The sequence below is a fragment of the Clinocottus analis genome, unplaced genomic scaffold (genome assembly GCF_023055335.1).
Source record: "Clinocottus analis isolate CAN_PGR_092001 unplaced genomic scaffold, fCliAna1.0.p SCAF_20, whole genome shotgun sequence".
In the NCBI taxonomy this organism is placed as follows: Eukaryota; Metazoa; Chordata; class Actinopteri; order Perciformes; family Cottidae; genus Clinocottus; species Clinocottus analis.
The window spans coordinates 7,216,904-7,237,885 of record NW_027175932.1 but is presented as its reverse complement, the minus strand read 5'-3'; the positions used below and the strand labels follow the sequence as shown (position 1 = coordinate 7,237,885).

General features: G+C 44.0%; 1 protein-coding gene across 2 annotated transcripts in view; it reads right to left on the bottom strand.

The window, feature by feature from the left end:
* The window catches only part of wnt5b (wingless-type MMTV integration site family, member 5b), a 34,836-nt gene continuing 13,854 nt past the window's right edge, over window positions 1–20,982 (bottom strand). The window contains exons 2-7 of one of the 2 annotated variants that reach the window (XM_068586312.1): window positions 13,445–13,608; window positions 12,258–12,345; window positions 11,816–11,975; window positions 8,176–8,468; window positions 2,946–3,104; window positions 1–2,851 (exon numbers count right to left, since the gene is read on the bottom strand). In XM_068586312.1, the coding sequence (XP_068442413.1) occupies window positions 2,552–2,851; window positions 2,946–3,104; window positions 8,176–8,468; window positions 11,816–11,975; window positions 12,258–12,345; window positions 13,445–13,560 (1,116 nt within the window). In that variant the 5' untranslated portion in view covers window positions 13,561–13,608 and the 3' untranslated portion in view covers window positions 1–2,551. Of the gene's footprint in view, window positions 2,852–2,945; window positions 3,105–8,175; window positions 8,469–11,815; window positions 11,976–12,257; window positions 12,346–13,444; window positions 13,627–20,982 lie in introns of those variants that run through there. The other variant, XM_068586311.1, reaches the window with a different exon arrangement.

Below are 20,982 nucleotides of genomic sequence, written 5' to 3'. Positions count from 1 at the left end.
ACTGTAATACTGATATGATCATTGTGGATGGATTCAAAGGGGAGTTTTTAACTTGAAAAACATGCTCTCAATGATCTCGAGTGATGGGTTCGAGGATGCTCTGGCAAAGAACTGGAACGTAAATGTAAAGATGAACGCTCGGTATATTTTTAATCCAACACCAAAAACATAGTTAGGAAATGCTAATTGTGAGAAGGCCAAATTAACTTAAGCTAAAAACTCCATAAAATGAATATTGAACTAAGAATATGTCAAAGGTTTGAACAATTTCCTTTGTTTTCATTATTATTTTATTGTATGCAACATCATTATGTGAAAAACATTAAGAAAATTGGACAATTTATGTATAATCCTGCAGAATACAGGCATTCGAGCCACCTAAAATATATATCTTGTTTAGCGGATAGTTCGTGACATTGTGTTGAGGTCATGCGAGGCTTCGTCACGCCAACAAACCACACAACACATTTCTGCCGACTTAAAGAGAAAGTCTTCAGCATCAGTGTTCACGGCTGAAACATGAATCTTATGCCTGCAGAGTTATGTTGCGGTAGTGTTTGGAGAAAATGATTAAAAAAACATTCACTAAACTCAGTTGAGCGGCGATCGTAAAAGTCAATTCTGCATCGCTCTCCATTGCGGATTTCTTATTCAAATTATAATTTTTGCAACTGGCGATTGTTGTTGTGAACGGCACTACTGTACTTCAGCTTCCTGTACTGCATTACTTCCCCATTTAGCGACATGCATCCTTTTCCACAACAGCCTCGAAATGACAAAGACGCGTCTGTAGGGATCAGACTCAAGAACAGAACAAAGCCTCGTTGTCCAAGACTAGTTTATCAAAAGAATACACAATAATACTCATGTATAAAACACATAAAACACAAAAATAAAAACAATAATAAAATATACCTTCTTTTTTTTTCTAAATCCACTACTTTTCTTTTGAAGTAGCACTTAATAAATTGCAGTCCTCTCTTGTTTTTCCACGCTAACACATTCATTTCATCTTTCCACAGCATGTTCAGTCCTACTCTGTTCATTTTGTCGTCTTCATGGTTTTTTTTATCAACTGCTTATGATTATTGGATTACATTATACACTTAAAGTATTCTCAACCCATCCCATACAAGTTGCAAAATTCATGGTATAACAGCATTATAACTGGTGGCCAAACGTGCCACACAAAATATAAAATGGCAGCGCAGGGCTTTTTTTTTGTTGACTGAACAAGTTGCATAACATGAGATGATGAGGTCCACTCACAGTGAACGTGTCTCTTAGTGCGGGTTCATTAAGGCAGATGCAGCACATTAATCTCACTAATGGAGGTTTCGCTCACTTCCCTGTCAGATGAAGGACGCTGCCCGTGCGAGCGGCTTGTTTAAACACTCGCGTGGCGCCGAGATGGCGGCGACCGCCGAGCCTCGTTACCCTGCTCAGTGAGGTCACAGGTGCCGGAAATCTTCTCTTACCGGCAGTAGTTACACCGAGTGGGTCCTGTAAGCCGCGAGTGACTTAGAGATTAAGTGTTTTAACTGAACGTTATTGAGCAGAAGTAGCTGCAAATTCAGCTGTGTGGCCTCTGAATGTGTAGCAAAACAATCCCTCTTGATTTTATTTGAACCGTTTCCCTTTTTCCGCCATTCCCTTCCCGGCCCTGACTACTCACTCTCGGTTTTCCCGCATTTTTGTGTGTGCTCATAAGTGTGTTAGCGCAGCACAGCTTACGTATGTAAGGGTTTCTCTTACGGGTTTAAAGGTCAAACGTTGTTGGAAAGAGACACTCGGCACTCAAATGGCTTTAAACTCCAAAAGGACTGTATTGAATGGTGGCATACCTGAACACATGGTTTTTAGGGGTCCAAAATGGGCCTTAGGTTTGTTTAAGTCTCTTTAAATAACAATCAGAGTTGTATGTTTATTTATTACTTCATTATATATTTATTTCATCGCCCATATTTCTGTCATCACACTAGTCATATGTGTCCCCTTTTTAAGATCCAGTTATTCCACTTCCTAGATGCATCTATCCTTGATGTCCTTCCGCGGTCATCCATTGTGTTTTGTCCTTCCTTTCTTTCCAAACGTCCTTCCTCCAGGGTTCAGGATATCGTGCAGGGAAGCAGAATGTGATGCCGGAGCGGTAAAAACGGGAACCTCCGTTGAAGAACAAATATCAGAGTTGTCCGAAAAACATGGCAGAGATCGTATGCCTCCTCGCTCCCTACTTTTGTCTTTCTTCTCATCCACCTGGTCTTCTTTCCCATCTATCAATCCACCGCTGTGCTATTCACGCACACAAAAATAAAATGGCCACACAGGTGTAATGCAGCTTTTGCTGAAAAGGCAGCGATTTATAAATGGAGGAGGGAAGGGAAACCGGTCAGAAAATGGACCTTGTGTGTCTTAACTTATCCTGAACAAAACCCTAAAATGTCATCTACCCCTCACCCTCCATCATCCCGTCACCGCCTCCCTCTTCATCTCTCCCTCTCCTCCTCGTTTTCTTCCTCCCCTTCCATCCGTCCGTCATCTCATCACAGTGCTATTTACACACAAACTGGTCCACGAGCGTCGTGCAGCGCTTGCACTTGACGTAGCAGCACCAGTGGAACTTGCAGTGGCAGCGCTCGTGTTTGTAGGTCTTGAACTGGTCGTATCCTCTGCCGCAGCACATGAGCTTGCAGCCGTCCATGCCCTCCGAGGTCTTGTTGCAGAGGCGGCCCTGCGTGCCCAGCGAGCCGGTGGTCTCGTTGCGGAGGCAGTAGTCGGGGCTGGTGTCGATGTAGACCAGATCCTCCGCGGTCGGGGTGTTGAAGCGCTTGTTCTCCAGCTCCAGCTTGCCCTGGCAGAAAAGGGAAGGAGTCAGGGAGTTAATTTCTCTGCGCTTTGTTCACGACCCTCCAGGAGAAGAGAAGCGTCGGCTGTGAGCGCGTTACCTTGCGGCCGATGCGCATGGCAGCCGCGCTGTCGTACTTCTCCTTCAGGAACTCTCCGACACGTCTGAAGTCGGCCAGCTGGAGCCAACAGGTCTTCAGACTGCAGGAACCGGAGACGCCGTGACATTTACAGGCTACGTTTGCAAGGTTATAGGCTGCCTGGTGGAGTAAAACAACAAAAAAGGTGTTAGATAGATGTGGTTGTGTTTCGCATTCTTGATTTCATCACTATCTTATCTTTACAAACTCTCACTACATAGACTTAGTCACTTTAAATGGTATACAGGAAAGTAAAATTGCCTACTCGATGCATCCAGGCTGGTGGATGTATGTTGCGCTGTATCTACTTTATTTGCTGCAACGCTGCTGCCATCTAGTGGTCAACACGTTTAACTGCTTCGAGTTACACAAAACAAATGTGCTCAAAACACTCACTGCAAAAATCCTGGATACACATTTTAATTGATGAACTCTGGAGCTTTGGGTTGTTCGCCAAACAACTAACAAATTAAATACGAGGGAAAACCTGAAGACCATAGCCACATAGATCCATGCACTGCTACACTTTCTGAGGGACTTTATTCTAATTTAGCTTTCTGTGACCATCGTGCGCTGATGCAAAACACCCTCTTGTTAAAAATAGATGACCAAAGCGAAGGAAAATGAAAGAAAAGATGTGTGCTGTATACGTACACACTGTTCTCTGACACGACTGTCAGTACTACCCCACCAAACTAAAACAAACAGCTGAATGAGAATAGACGGGCTGCTGCTCACCAGAGGAAACGTGGCTCTATTGTAAATCTAGTTTCCCACACAGCTCCTATAGCAAGCAGTCATTCCAAAAAGAAAAGTATCACATGGCATATCATTAGATTAGCTCTAAAGTCGGTGAAGTCGCTCTACGATAAATAAATCAAGGGTTAGAGCCATTGATTTGCCACTTATTACATTTTTTCATAAAACTGAAATGTCTCTCATTTAAATCACTCTAGATAGGAGCCCATTATAAATATAAAGCATAATCGTCCGATACTTTAAAACTGAACGTCCTATTTAAAGAAACGACCCATCTGAGACACTGGATTGAAGATGTAATGAATGAATTGCTCCATTATTTACATCTTCATCTCTTTCTTTGCAACATGGGCTTTGCACGTGTTTTGTCCGGGTCTGAACATTATGATTTCCTTTTTTTTTTCCCCACATGTGTGTATGCTAAGAAAACAGAACAGGAAATACAAGATTTATGGCCGTGGCAGCGGTGGACTTCAGGGGGAGACCTTCACACCCCTGCAGCTAAACCCCGCCAGTTAAGCAGCGTTCAATACACACACACACACACACACACACACACACACACACACACACCATGTATTATGTCACTAATCATGCACTGTGTTATGTTTGGTGTTTGCAGCGATGCCAGTTCCCACCATACTTGCTGAATCAGTTCTTTCTGATTCCTGGGTTTCCCCTCACACAAATGAAACCCATCACTCCTCACACTGATCTCAATTACCTTCTCACCTCTTTTAACCCCTGCATCCCAAACACCCGCCCCGACCCCCACCTCCCACCCCTGCTCCCCTCTCCTCTACTTTACTACCCAGCAGGCATAGCACTCGGCACCCTCCAATCCTGGGACTCGACCCCCGTGACCCCCATCAGAGAGCCGGGGACAATGACATGCTCAAAACAAGGCTTCCAGCGCCACAAAATGTGTGCTTCTGGCAATCTTCTAAAACGCCGCCTCTGCTATTTAGGAACGCATTAAGTATTTATCTTCATACCTCATATTGCTCACAGTGTGATGAGTTAATGAGTTTACAAAAAAAGAAAAGGATAAAATCCTCATATTTTATGACTCCTTGTTGTTTTACGAGCCCTCCTGCTTCCTCAGATCCCCCACTGTGAGGTTTATTAGAGGTTCAGTCATAAAAAAATTAGGATAGCAACTCTTTTTTTATCCACGGCCCCATATTGTGGGTAACATTTTTAAGGATATTGGGGAGGAATCAGTAGGAGGTTTTGAGCTAAAGCCCACAAAAAGATCTATTTCATTTAACTTTTTACTTTTCATTTCCAATCTAATCCTTTCTCTCGAAGTAGTCTTTTCTTTTGTTTCTTTTCTGTTTTTCCTTTCGTTAACCATCACTATTAACATGGCACTACTGTATAGTAGTCGCTCATTAGTATTCCTATTATCAATATTACAATAACACACACAAATCTAACCATGCCTATGCTGTGTGTGTCTGTGTGTGTCCTGCATCAAACTAAGCTATGTGGTGGGTTGCCTGCTGGGCGCAGTGACACTGGACCTGATGAAAACACTCACACACGCACACGCACACGCACACACACGCACACACACACACACACACACACACACACACACACATACACACACACGGTCAGTCATCCGTGGTGGTGACACGGTCTCTGTGTCAGGCACAATAGGTTCTGCTCAGACAGGGTTAGGGGTTAGGAGCCGTGTGTGTGTGTGTGTGTGTGTGTGTGTGTGTGTGTGTGTGTGTGTGTGTGTGTGTGTTCGCCCAGTTGGTAGTAGAATGGGGCAGAAATAGAGAACATAGCTCATCCTTTGTGACAGAATCAGCAATGAATGAAGAGTAATGATTGCTTAGAAGAGGGACACATTTTCCTGTCGGACCTTCTTGTTGTTACAATAAAAATCTGGTTATATATTTCAATCCTAGCTTTTGTTTGAAGGTTGTTTAAAACTTGAACTTTGCAGCTGTAAAGAAACAGACTTCACACAGAGATTGTTGCAACTTTCAAATAAGCACAATAATTGTAATAATCACCAGCAGTTCCCTAAAGCCATAATATTTAAACATATTTGCAGTTATTTTGACATGTTGTTTCTTCGTGTTGTCGTATCTTTCTGTTCTCTGTGAACATCTAATGTATGTCCCCTCTGTGTTGCTCTTACTAATGATTCTTCCTTTTATTTGTTGGAGTTTTTTGGGGAGTTTTTCCTTATCTGAACTGTTGAATTGCATGCTGTACAGATTGTAGAGCCCTTTGAGGCAAACTTGTGATCGTGATAAGGAGATATGATGGCTCTTTGTCAGCCGGCTGCATTGCAGATAGAGACGAGACTATTTGTTGTGGAATGCTGCTCGTAACTCATCCTTGTTTTTGTAGATCAAAGACCGTTCTAACAAGATCATTTTTGAAAATTACACAAGAGCATCAAAACAAACTAAGGATCCGATGTTTCTCCAAAACTTCTCTTTAAATAGCCTGAAAGAAAAAGAAAAATGTATTCAGAAATAGTCTGTATCTGCTTGTGCCGTCAATTAATTGAAGCCACTGTGTATCACATTCCTTATGAGGTAAATATTAACATTTCAAACAGACATATGCCTTAATTTATACATTTCTGTTCAAGTAATGAGGTGCTTTGAATAACCGTTCCTTGGTTTCAAACAATAATGAAATGTATTAAAAATACCACAAAGTGGGAGATGAATCTGAAAGTTAACTTCTGTGTTCAGAGCACAAGTGGCCTGTTATTGTCTTTAGACTGGGAATGTACATCTCGTTGTTTTGGTCTCTATATGTGACAAGTCTACCTCCTCTGATTTGTGTGAAACGGAGACAGTGGACCTGGATGGCTGTGTGTGTGTGTGTGTGTGTGTGTGTGTGTGTGTGTCTTTCAGAGTCAAGGGAGTGTGACAGAGGTCCATCCCTCACCCTGCGTCTCTGTCTCCAGACGCTTGTACACACAGACGACCACGTTACCCGCCTTACACACAAATCAAATGAGGCTGAGCGTACACACACTCTCTCACACACACACACGCGCACACACACACACACACACACACACACACACACACACACACACACGCACACACACACAGCGGCACGCCCCTGTCACCTCCACAAAAGCCCCGCGGTTTGCCTTGTTCAACCAAGCAAGACAAATCCCGCTTTGGGACAAACCGGCGTGTCCAAGAAAAAGAAAAGAGAGAAGAAGGGATGAAGAGGAAAAGAGAAACTGTCTTCCTCTCACTCGCTCTCCTCCTTTTCATCTCTCTATTCTCCTCTCTTCCGTTTCGATGGACAGACGACAATGAAAACAAGGGATCAAACAGCAGAGAGGAGGAAAAGTCATTCAAAAGAGTGTGTGTGTTACAGGAAGGCCGAGGAACTGTGTGTGTGTGTACGTGTGTGAGTGTGTGTGTGTGTGTGTGTGTGTGTGTTAATACAAGGCTGTAGCAATAGATCTTTCTCTCTTATACACTCTCCTATAGCCCCAAAGGGACCCTCAGCAGAAACACAACCTCTCCAGACCCTCACCTTTGACCCCTGATACACACACTCACACAAAACCAGGCTCAATGTCTCTCACACAAATCAAATGGAGCTGAGACGACATGCACACGCACGCGCACACACACAAACACACACAGCGTCTTTGTCTCGCAAACAGCTTAAACAAAGCTCCTCTAATTGAAGATAAAGACATTCTCCTGATCCAACGTGTACCAGAACTGGCAAATGGACCTTTTAACCAGGAAGGTGTGTATGTGTGTATGTGTGTTTGTGTGTATGTGTGTATGTGTGTTTGTGTGCGAGCGTGCAGCCTTCTTTAAGGTGAAAGGTTTCTTTTAGTGAATTTCTCACCACCTGAAAGAGTTCCCAAACACCTTTGGCTCCGGTATCAAGAGCGGCGCTTCTAATAGTGGCTGTATGGCAACTCGAGAGGGCCAAAAAACCTCAGAAACGAGAACACGCGTGTTACTTTCTTTCTTGTTTTCTAGCACATTGTTTTGTTTCACTTCTGAGCTCTCCATACAATCAAGCATGTTATTGTCCATTGTTGCATTTAAATGTGTGTATTATGACCTTGTGTGTGTGTGTGTGTGTGTGTGTGTGTGTGTGTGTGTGTGTGTGTGCGTTACTTCACTGGAATGTGCATTGACCCGGCGACCTAGCCAGACTCCAAGGGCGTTAGCAGTTATACCATTTGGACCCTCCCAATAAATAACTTACACACACTGAGAAATACTACCAGGTCAGGCCCCCTCGACTCACACACACATTCCTTGGAGACATTCAGATACAGGATGGGGTTAAGAAGCGTGGACCCGCACTACTTCTTCTCTAAAGTTCAACTTCCGGCGCTCAGTAGATCTATCAACTCTATTTCTTTTGCCGAAACACAAATGCACATGTGTGTCGTGTCTCCCGGTACCTGTCTCCCTGCTTCATTATTCTGCAGGTTCATCAGTGTTCGGGCGTGCTCAGTGGAACCCCGCGGGTAGTTCTTCTCCCTCTCCCTGGCGTCCACAAACTCCCGGGCGAAGCGGTAGCCGTAATGCACGTTGTCGCCGCAGCCGCCCCACAGCCAATCGCGCGGCAGGTCGCGGGGTCGAGCCGCCCGGCTGCAGCCGCAGGTGGAGAGCTCGCCCTCGCGGCACGCCCGGCTGATGGCGTTGACCACTCCGGCCGCGCTGATGGCGTACGTGAAGGCCGTTTCCCTCGAGCCTGAGGGGAGGGGAACATGAATATTCAAATGTTAGATATTTACACACGCAAACTTGAGTTAGTGGGTCGAGTAACACGGTGCTCTGACATGACACCGCAGTAAGTTCTGTCGAGATGGTTTTTATTCCAGGGCTTTGGGGAATGTGTGTGTTCACTGACAGGAAACTTGGGCAGCTGTCCAGGTTAACCCCCCCCCCCCACCCATCTCCAACACACACACACACACACACACACTCACAGCAAACAGCCCTGCACCCGCTTCACCCAACAATAGACAATAGATGTGATTTTACCTCTGACCCTGGTCAACTTTAAACACCAGATGCAAAAAATATATGCGGCGGTTAATGAGGTAAATCCGTGTCCTCAGCTTGTGGGTTTACATGTCCTACTTCTTTTTGGAAATAAACGTTCCAGTTAATCTGTTGACAATTATTCTTTTTGAATATTCATACACATTTTTAGAAAAGACGTGTTCCAGATAAATGTGAGTGTTTAATTTACAATCCTCTCTATTGTGTTTCAGGTAAAAGCAGAAAATTCACAAATGTGGACACTTCAAATTGTGGAATAAATGTAAACTATCTGCATGGGTTCCACTACAGGAAGGGAAGTGTAATTGGGGTGAGCTGACCCTTCAACAGGAGCTTCAGGACAGAAACTAATTCTTATTCGCTGCGTGCGGGTAAATGGTCAATCTCCCGTACTTACATACACACTTATAATGTTAATGTTGCACCAGAGAGAAGGCCATACATTTATTCAGTTTGAAATAAACAACCAGACTGCTGTTACTCTTTGTCGTGGCCACGATGCATACACAAGTCCACATGAATGACTGCTCTCCACTCGAGACTAACACGTCTAACACGGAGGAATACACAACCTGCATGTCTATTCACTGCATTAATACACAAACCATTACGAAGGAAGCGAGGACAAAGATGATGGCCTGACAGGTAGGAGGTTAAGTGCTCTGAAACTGACAATTTACATGTGAACAGACTCGTGGTATTTCTGGTTGAGATGGCATTTACAAAGAGAGGTCGTATAATACAGGGTGACGATCGTGTTCTCTGGTTTCACTAAGATAACCCTGCAGTGTTGCAGCAGAGAACTGTATGTATTCATGATTTTATTCTATTTATTTATGAGTTCATTTTTATCGTATCAGTTGGTTTTATTGTTTCAGCGTTTAACTCTGTTGTTTTATTGCCTTGCTTTTGCTGCTGTGTGTGTCAAAGCACTTTGAACACTTTGTTTTTAAGGTGTTATATAAATAAAGTTATTATTATTATTATTATTATTATCATTATTATACAGTGGCATAATGCATTTGTAAAGCTTAAACCTTCTTGCAATTGCACCTTGTCACCAGTGTGTGGTGGCTATAATCATTCTTCATGGTTTTTTTGCTTCGTATTTTACTATTTATTTAATAATTATTATCAGGGTGATTCTTAGAAACAGTCATGCTCGGTCGTGATTGTGTTATTATATTGTTATGCTTAGGCTATAATGGTATGCATCTTATAAAGTAGGCCTGTAAGTGTTCTAGCGTGGTGTGCTTGTATATTTCTCGTGGTGTTGATTCTTGACTGGAGGGAATAGTATCGCTCTGCACTGGATCACAAGATGCCTGCAGCCTGGAATCAACACCAGCCAGACAGACAGGCAGGTATGCATGCAGAGCCGAGGCGTGTGAGCTATTCATTCAGCTTTTAGGAGCTCTGCCCCGGCCAGGATGCTGATGCACATAATATGCAGCAGGATAATGAGCCAGAGAGAGAGAGAGCGAGCGAGAGAGCGAGAGAGAGAGAGAGAGAGAGAGAGAGAGAGAGAGAGAGAGAGAGAGAGAGAGAGAGAGAGAGAGAGAGAGAGAGAGGTTTATGAGACTGCGGAGCCCAGACTTCAAATAGCGGGTCCGGATCTGCCGGCTCGGTGTCAGCTCATCAGCGCATTTCAAAAGAAGAGACAATGGACCCGACTAACACCTCCATATAAACCTGGAGATAGACTGACTGTCAATAGAGAGACAGGCAGAGAGGCACGGAGACAGAGAAAGAGCCGCAAACACCTCGTCTGACTGCCCGCAGCGGATTTGACACTTACTTGTTGACGAGAGGGTTCCCACATCGCCTGCTGGGAATTAGACGCACATGAAACTGATCCAGGGTCTGAGCTACATGTGGAGCTTTACTACAAAAGAAATGCCTGGAAATTGCACATCTTTTATTTGTTTGCTCTAGTTTTTATGCGTCTTGATAACGGACTGCCTTCCGAGTCGTCGTCGCTTTTTTCGCGACGGACGTAGTTTCGCTTTCATTGCGCATGCGTACAGTGGGAACGACAAGTGGTTTAATCTGTCGAGGAAAATACATTTCTGTGCTATTTTACAATCGTAGGGTTTCCACATACTGCAAGCTTCATAACTGAAATGTTATCAGTATGATAATTAATAGGCCTTATAACTATTTTACTTAACAAAATAGCTAACTATCGTAATCCAATAGGTAATGGATGTTATGGGAAACTCCACATACTCACAGGAATTAGGGAAAAACATAATAATAACAAATACACCCTTCAATAAGAATAGCCTACTTTAAAATCTGTACTACGTTGAAGTATAGACTTAGTGTGGTCCCTGAATATTGTAATGACAGTGGCCACTAAAACTAAATAAACATGCTAAAGTTGTTTGCAAAAAAAGACATCATAGATCAGTATTACAGTAATATTATGACTTGTTTCTTTCTCTGAGGCTGTATTCATTATATCAGTAGTGAACCAAACCTCTCGGCTTCACTTCTGTGCTTCTGTTTAACTCATATTTCCATCTAAACAATAACATAAGTGAACAGTGTGTTATTATTCCAGTCTGTTAAATGACCCCATGTCTGCTCTGTCTAACATTCAACACCCTGATATGCATGACCTGTCCAAACACGTGATAACAATCATAATAACAGTCCAATCAAAGTAAAACAACCAAGTGAAAAATTCTGTTTAATATATGGATTGTTGTGGTAAACATGTGGCAACGCTTGCTTGATTTTTCAGAACAAACCTACAACTTATTGTTCTTGCTTATTTTATTTCTCCAAATAGCCAACAACACAATGCATTTGCTTGGTCTGTCTTGCTGTTTTGACATGTCTGTGTGTAACTTCTGGGCTTTTGCATGCTCGACAAAATCACTATTGCGGAAAACAATGAAACAAAATTCAGAATTAAAACCTGCCGTCACTCTAACATTGATTGACAGGTCTTTTTGGGAGGGGAGAAAGACAACAACAACACGCTCTTCTTACTCTGCTCCTGATCCCATCAAACAATAAACTCACCGATCTGCATGACCCGTCCAAACACGGATGTGTTGTCCACGGTGCTACAGTTCCACCTCCTCTGGCTGAACTGGTACTGGCACTCCTTGATGCCCGTCTTGGCTCCGTCTCCGATGTAGACCATGTGGTCCTGGTACAGCTGACACAGCTTCCTCTGGCCCTGCAGACAGCGCAGCATCACAGGAGAGATTAGCAGAGATTAGGACCATTAATGGTTTCACACTTCAGCGGTCCCTGCGGGGGGATTCTCCTTTATTTGACTATTTCTGGGTCAGGGTGCAGAGGAGGAAGAGCCGGCGTTACACCCTCTTTGTTGATGTTGTCGAACCACACGGAGCAAAGCTGAGCTCACTGAATAAAAGTCATGACCGCTTTTAAGAGGCGTTTTTACTACACTTGAAATGTATTAAAAAGAGATATAAAACAGGCAGACTTGACTTACTTGAGAGAGACCAGACAGCTGACTGCAGAGAGGCTGTGCTCCAATGATGTACATCTCTGGCCGCTGGATCGGGGTCAGAGCTAGTGACCTGAGAGACAGATGCCATATTAAGTCTAAAATTGAACCAGTAAACTCTATCGGTTACGATCAAAGATAAGTGCTAGAGACAGGATCTCTGAGATAAACGTCTCTGTGTTTGAGAGGAGGTTGGCGCTGTAGAGGACAAAGTTCAGACACGTTTATTAGTACAACTGGCCTATAAAGTGGAGATGGACTCTTCTGCTGTTCATCCCTGCAACTACTTCTCCTTCCTTTCCTGTCCTTTTCAATCGAACAATTGTGTCCTTGTCATACAATTTGAATCACTTTTACCTCGTAAAACTGACAATCTGTGCCCACACACAGAATCTGACTGTTGACCCTTTCATGGCCATCTAATAGTGAAATCAAAGTGTGTGAAGATTGTCCTAATGTAAAGAGCTACAGGAAGATCAGTTCATGTATCATAATAGATGCATTTATGAAAATATGGCATGATTCGGGCAACACGAGAGCTGTCTTGGTTGTGGGAGGACAACAAAATGGAAACTATGAACCACCTATTCTGATTCTATGTACATAAACTGACAGGAAGGTGAACTTCTGACCTGCACACATCCTCCACTACATTATCACAACGCCAACTGAACAGCATTGTTGCATCGCTGTCTTGTAAGTCAAGAACAAGTGTGGCTAATTGACGGTGCTATAGGCACAGCAGCAGGCCGCCATGCAGTGCCATTTGTGGCTCAGCCAGGGTAAATATTGTGACAGAGCCCTCACATTTGTTCTATTCACTGTTAGGGCTCAACCACAAGACATCACCCCCAAAACACACACAGAGACACAAGAGGCAACACAAACTCTATAGTTTCCATTTTCCCTCCATTTGTCATCTCATCACCAGCATACAAGCCAAACGATGGAGGGTAGGAGAAAGTTCACTTTTGTTTCAACAAGTTTTCAAGCTTTTATCAGACACAAATGACTGGATCTAACATGAAAAACATGTATGGTGAAAATCTGTCAAAGTTGCTCTCCCATTGTTACCACTAAATGGAGGCCATAGTCCATCCACTTTTTATGAGCCACAAGAAAGAAAAAAAAAGACAAAACAAATCAATGCACCAGCAGCGATCATTACTCACCACCATGAGTTGGCATCCACCACCAGCAGTTGGGAGCTGCAGGCGAGGAAGGCGGCTGCCAGCAGCAGATGTCGCACGGCACCGGCTCGCTTCCTCCGGACAGGCCTGGTGTCCATGGTCCGCCGCGTCACCGCCACACAGCCGGTGCTGGGCAAAGTGCTCTGCTGTGGAGACATCGGCATACAGTCAGGCGGCGTCCTGCTCGGTCCTGCTGGGTCTGGACGCGAGCCCCGTCGTGCTGGCGATGCCGCGAGTTCGAGTCCAAGCTGTGTCTTTGTGTATTGTCTCTTTTCCTGTAAATCACTTGTCTTTCCCGTCTCTAGGATTTAAAACTATCAAACAAAACTGCCATTAAAAATAAGATGATGAAAGACAGGAGACAAAAAGGCCACGGTTTATAATCCAAAAGGTCAGAAGCAGCTTGTAAAAAATGTGGAACCAGTTTACTGCTTAAAACTCCAGTTCAAAGTCGTGCGTAAAATGGTTTAGTTGGGATTTACGCAAAGTGCTCGGGGATTCCTCTCTCAACCGTTGTCTCTAAAAAAAACAAAACAAAATAAAGCACAGCTGCAATGTGAAAGGTGTGATCCCGTTGTGGTCTTGAGGAAAGATTAACAAAGAGATTAAACCGCTAATTGAGCAGCAAAAACGACTGTTCCTTTCCTTCTTATCCCCTCACGACCACTCCACATCTCTCTCTCTCTCTCTCTTTCTCTCTACACTCCTCTTCTTCTCACCCCCACTTCACCTCAGAAACCCTGCTGCCCTCGCCCTCCCTCGCCACACATTGCGCGCGCATGGGGCGTATGGTTGCATGTGCGTGCGCAGAGTTCAACCAAATGGGTATTGGATCCAGTCAACAGTGAATTGAATGCAAAGGCAATACTGGGAGCACCTGTGATGTTGCTTTCAAAGGTTTTGAATATAAAATGCAGCCACTGCGCAACGGAATAAAAAAAAGCGTGCACTGCAGCTGATGCACGTTTCTAAACAAGGCCTTCTTCATTTGAACATCAGATAATCTTTCATCCAGGGATCCTTCAAAACTTAAAAAATGAAATGTGTGTATCACAATGTCTATATACGGTCAATAAAGTGGGCTTTGGTGGGCTTTATGCTCAGGACAGTGTATTAAAGTAGAACGATAGGGGTTGAACGTTTTTCGCCAAACCCCCACCGACCTCCAAAAAGTTCACGTGCGTCAAATTCCTTTTATTAGCTGAAGTGAATAATTTGTTTGAATAAAAGGTGAGTGCCTCAAAATCGTCTAATCCCCTCTTTGGTCGGCGACAATAAAGGGCGAAACGCCCCCTCACACACACACACGCACGCACACACATGCACACATTACGCACGCACACGCAGACGGCCATGCAGAAGTCCTGAAGTAAAGAAAAGGCGTGTTGAAGCGAACTCTCCTCAATTCATATCGGCTAAAGACAAACTGGGCGGTGAACCTGCAGGAAGAGACGCTTTGATCTGACTCAGTGCTTCTTAAAAGAGTCCGTGTGGACGCAGGCTGGATTAGCCTCCAACACCTGGAGAACTTGCTCTCAGAAGCACAAAAACACAAATAGGTTGGCTTCGAGTAAAACCCTTATTCGACTAATAAGAAAGGCAAAGGTCACCAAAGAGTTCACCAAATCCACAAACAGCTGTAATCCCTTTAGAAATATGGATCCTTCCTAAACTGTTCATTATTGTTCAATTTGATAAACAGCGAAACATACGAGTGAAAATATGGTAAATTATCACAGTCGACCGTTTCCCATTGACACTGTGTGGGTTTATTATAACAATATACTCCTTCACTTTTGAAACGTTCTCATCAATATTCCTGTGAAGTTATTTGAGGCTTCATTGGATTTCTCATTTGTGGGACTGAGCAGCAGAGAGTCGGATGTCACACTCGCCTCTGCATGATAAAAGACCCGCAGCAATGTCAGGCAGAGACCCCACACCTTTCATCTCCCGGGGGACTTGGACCCCCACCCCCTTTCCCTCCTGCCCCTCAACCCCCCCCCCCCCTCCCCACACACACACACACGCACATAAACTCCCGGCTCTGCTAAGTGATCTAGCTGGCTGCCTCCTATACATGTGATTGATATTCTGTGGGCGGGTATCGGGTCAAAGTCATGTTTAGCGGGTGAACAAGTGGTGAAACAATGAGACACATTTTAGGAAAGAGAGACGTAATTATAATGTGAATCAACGACACAACAGGTCCGACCGATCACTCAGTAAATAACCCCGAGGCTCAGCTTCTGCTCTCGCCTCTTCCTGCAGCCGGAGAGGAGATCCACCTTGTGGACCACTGGTTTACATGCTGAGGAAGTTACTTTGACTACAGCGCCCTCTTCCGGTGAAACCCCGTGGATCAGCACTTTTGCAAGTACATGACAAGGATCCACTTATTGGCTTATCACGTGGACCGATATTTTTTACTGAAAGTATTATCGAATGGCATAATATAGAGTTTTGTCTTAAACGGTTTGCCCTGCAGTACCTACAGTTGTGCAGAAGTCGTTTTCTCCTCTTTTCAACCCCATTAAATCGTCTTATTTGAGACGATTTGAAAGGCCCTCAGGTTTGGAACTCTAAACTACAAAACTGTGCAAATATAAGTAGCAAAAGCTATTTCCACCTCGTTACAGCAGTAAAGAGATATTTAAGCTTTGATGCATCAGTTATTTCATATCATAAAATAATACACTAGTCACAGAGGTCTGCAGAAAAAGTACTTTTACTTTGATTTGACTGAGGATCGGAGTACTTCTTCCACTAATACATTCAAACATTATTTCAGAAGTATAATTTAACAAGAGTCCAAAATAAGGAGCATGAAGTTTTGCATATTTAAAAAACAGTTGTCCAATACAACCAGCTTCATTTCACTACAGTCTCTGTACTCGTCTTTTGTTCTTGTCTGTATCACAGTGGTGTAACCAAAGTGTGTTTGACCTCTCTGCTCAATGTCCTGTACTGTAGCAGGTGAGATATTCTGCACAGTGAACGGCTGGGACTCAGCAGTGCCTCCTGGCAGACAATCAGCCGTCTGTAACTGACCCTACAGCACCCCCTGCTTTATCCTTCCACATAGTCTTTATTACACATTGTCGCTGTTGAGAGGAATTGCACGAGTAGGAGAGAACATACCTGGCAACAAACCTGATTCTGTTATGAAAACTGTCGATGATTTAACACTTACACATTATCTGTACTTTGGCTGAAACATCTGAGAGCCAAACTGAAATAAATAGGTCCCTCCTCTGGAGAACTCAGCTAATTAAAACATGCTCATTGTCTCCGGCATCTGGGAACTGAAGAGAAACAGGCCGACAGCTTATTCTGGGACGTGACCCAGAGATTCAGAAATACTGGACTGGAACAGCTACACGTTGCTAGCGACTGGTTGTACTGGTGACTTGTGATGTGCTTGTTGAAACACAAGGAGGAGCAGTTCAGCTGCAGTACTCCCAGCAGCCAAAGAGAGGGGAAAGGGGAGGGAGGGACGGATGGAGGGAGGGAGAAAGACGAAACTTGGACCAAGTGAGATGAAGACAGAAAGAGGTAGGAGGGAGAACAGAGAGGGTGAAAGAGAGAGGGAGTGTCCAAGTAATGGATACACAGGGAGCGAGAGAGAGGGAGCGAGAGAGGACTTGTCCCCAGAGGATATGTGCAATAGCCATGCAACAGGGAGCAACGCCTGAGAAAGTCGGCAGCTCCTCTCTGGATTAACAGCAGCCTCACTTTTTATTGCCAACAGTGCCAGACTACAGCGGGCGAAGCAGCCAGCTCTCTCCTGCAGGGAAACCAGCTGCGGTCGGCTGATGAGGTCTGAGCTGATCCCCTGGAAGCTGCCCATGCCAAGATGCTAAATATCCATTTTTAGAAACGAAAGCCACTTAAAAATTGATCACCCTCTGGTTAAAATGACAGAAAACATCATCCGAGTGTGTGGAGAAGTCGGGGCACATGTATCCACTTTAAGGTCCTCGGCAACTTCGAGGTGGAAATGTTCTTTGTGTCATGATTCTGTCGCCCTAAAATACGGGGGAGGAAGTAGTCAGGGCTTTTACTTCAGAAAGTATAATAATGAAATATGGAAATACTAGGGAATTAAAAAGAATGTGCTATGAAAAAGTAATGCACTCACATTTTATAAAATGGCCCCAGTGGTATATTACATTATTATTATTAAACAGGTAAGTAGAGTTTACAGATTTTATACTGCTGGGTAGTTTAATATATCATATTTTGTAAGCTTGCGTTTTGTGTGTAAATCAGCTAAATGTGTACTTTAGTAAATGTATATTCCACCACTCCTAACAAGAGGTGAATAAGTATTAATTTCACATTACCTATACTATATAAGTGTGAAGTTCTACAGCAACCTGAACATATTTTTTGCATTTGACACATAAACAAGTTTCTGTCTTTTTCCTGCTGCCTGCATCACAGGGTCAAAGGTCAGGCACAGCTGCAGGGCAGTGACCCTGAGGCCTGCAGGGATTTATGGTTGTGCTCTAGCCCAGTTCAACAGGGCAGATGTTTGTATATAGAGGGGATTCAACCACCAGTTGTGGGACAATCTCATCCACAATCGTTCCAATATTACACAAACAAAACACAGTCTTACTACCTAATAATGGGTTCACAGTGCTTTTGGTTTTGTCCTTCAAATTATTCTTCAGAACAGACGGGGAGATACATGCCAAGTTTGTGCCGACACAGACACATTTGTAAGAACCAAAGAACTCGAAACTAATGTGACCACAGCGAACCCATGGGATGATGAAACTACCTGCTCCGCTTTCTGGATACGATATGCGTCTCTTTCACAGTCCGTCTCTCCGCCGCGCTCATGTCTTTCTTCCTTTTGTCTGTTCTCGTTCCAAAAAACACACATATGCAAGCACACACACGTGTGTGTGCGGCAGCAAACTGCCAAATGCAGCTGCCTCGGGGAAATTTACTGCTCACACACACACACACACACACACACACACACACACACGCACACACACACACACGCACACACACCCTGGGGGAAATGCAGAGGGACTTGGAAGCAGCTGAGATGGGCTTTGGAGCGGCCTTGTGCTTTCTATCTGTCTCTTAGTTTTTTTTCTGATTTACATGTGTCGGTGCATGTACGATGTCCTCTTTCTGTTTTTCTGCCTCCCTCCATCCTCCTTTCCTCCCACATTCCCTTGTCCCCCTTTCTGTCCTCTCTTTTTTTTTTTCCAAGGCTTGCTCTCCCCTCGCCTCGTTCAGCTGCTCCATCTCACTCCCCCACCCGACTCTGTCCATCTCCTCCCTTCTTCCCTCCATCCATCCTTCTGTCAGCTGGCAGAAGATGAGTCATGCCTCTAGCTGGGAGGCTAAAACTCTCTCTCCCTCTAAATATATCTTCTCTCTACTTCTCCTTCCCGGTCTTTCTCCCTCCTTCTCTCAGCCTCGATCACACTTCTCTCAGCTCTATATCACCATCTGTCTCTCTGCTTTGTTCTGTCGCTCTACTATCAAGCTCTCTCCTCCGTCCTCTCTCCATTTCTCACATGCTTCTCTTACTGAAAGCCAGATTTATCAGCCATTTATGTTTCTATCTGCCCCTGTCCTTCTCCATCGCTTTCTCTCTCTCCAACGGTGCATCCAGGCGCCGACAAAACGCTGTTCTCACGCTCCCTCGTCTCTTAACTGTGATGTTTCTCTCAGACTCTCCTTTTACTCTCCCAATTTATTGTATTTCACTCGTTACATGTCTGTACATAATGGCTATGTATTTATGCTTCTCATATTTTGAGTGAGAGCTACTGATGAAAAGGACATTCCTTGTGTCACCGTGCTATTGATCTAGAATGTACACACAAGGCATTGTGGCTATGTATGGAGGTTATTTTCATATCGCAGTTTAAAATGAAATACGTTTTTTGCTCAAAACTAAGCTATTTTATACGCTAGTGTTACAAACTGGAGGTTAATAAAATGTCCCTGTGACACAGAACACTTCAAATCTTTGAAAATGGAAAACAAGCTTCAGTCTACTTTCATAGTCAGGGCCAAAATGTTCTCCTATTGTCAGCAAAGGGAACTTTAACTAACGGTGTTGTGAACAGTTAACAGCTGGGCCGACGCCAGTCATTTCCAACAAGAAACTTCTGTTGCCGTATGTTTACTTCCTGTCGTAGTTTTGTGGAACACTAACATGTTTATGTGTCAAAGTAGTGCAACAGCAGCACAAGTGGAGAGAAGGCATACACATTTGTGACAGAGCAGTTTTTAATCTTGTGTTTGCCAACAATGAACACAAACCAGACAAGCTACTGGTTATTTAATGAGCAAAAGTAAGATTGTGTTGTTTCTTCTTTTAAAAGCGTCCTATCGTCTAAACTAATAAACGCACGCAGGCAGAGCCATGTTTGGCACCTCAGTGGAGACGGAGCAGCTGAGAGAGCTCTGGCTGCCCTTGTTTGGCACTGGATTGGAACCACGGGAGGAACCGGTCCCTGATCGGGCCGCCGAAGGAGAAGCCACTGAGGCTGAGCCAGATCCCCTGATCCGGCCTCTGATGGCCCGGAGCTCCGCTGGTCAAACTACACTGGCCTCCTGATCCCTTCCCTGGAGAGATTAACACACACACACACACACACATCCTCAAACACAAGCACGCACAAACACTAACTAAGTGTAACACTGCACTCACACTCAACTGGAAAAGGGATGAAGTAAGGAACGCACACACTTACGTTGTGAATCAGAGCAACTTTCATCAGGGGAAGAGGCTGCGCTGGCCTGATTTACGGCTTGTCTCTGAATTCATTTGTTTGGTCTATAAATCCCCAGGAAGCCTTGTACTGTCAGGTCACGCACACACACTGCCGCACACCAACGTGTAAAAGCATGAAGATACTTCACCCTGTCCTTCCAGTGCTCTCACAATTTCCCAATTTTTGTCGATTTTGCTAAATTTGATTGTTTTTTTTAAATATTGCTTTTGTGTTAACTTGTCACTACAGAATACATCTGGACCGTCCTCCACTTCTCTCCCTATCAAAGCAGCACTCCTGCCTTCGTTGTTCACATGTGTTGTACATTCAGTGTCTTTATTTGATCCAGACACAAACTATGTATTTTCCTAAGGTTCATTTATTCATTTATTCACAAGACACAGAACTTTCAAACGAACCATCTTCAGTTGACGTTGGCAAAACAATCTGGATGAGCTTCAACAGTCAACATGAGCGCTAAAATGTCTCAGAATATGAATCGATGAATACAATATAAAGACAAGCGCGGGATGGGGGATTGGGTCCCGGCCTCCACGTCAGTTAGTTGATGAGAAAAAAAAAACCTTAAAAATAATTTTCTCCTTAAGTAGCTTCAGGGTTGAACAGAACAACCTTATCTACTCTGTCTCCTAAAATCACACAATTATTCTGTATCTTCATTTCAGAGATATGAGTGAATCATTCAGGCTTTATCTGAGGGGAAACCCACAATCTCAGACTTTGAAAACTGAGTTTAAATTGACT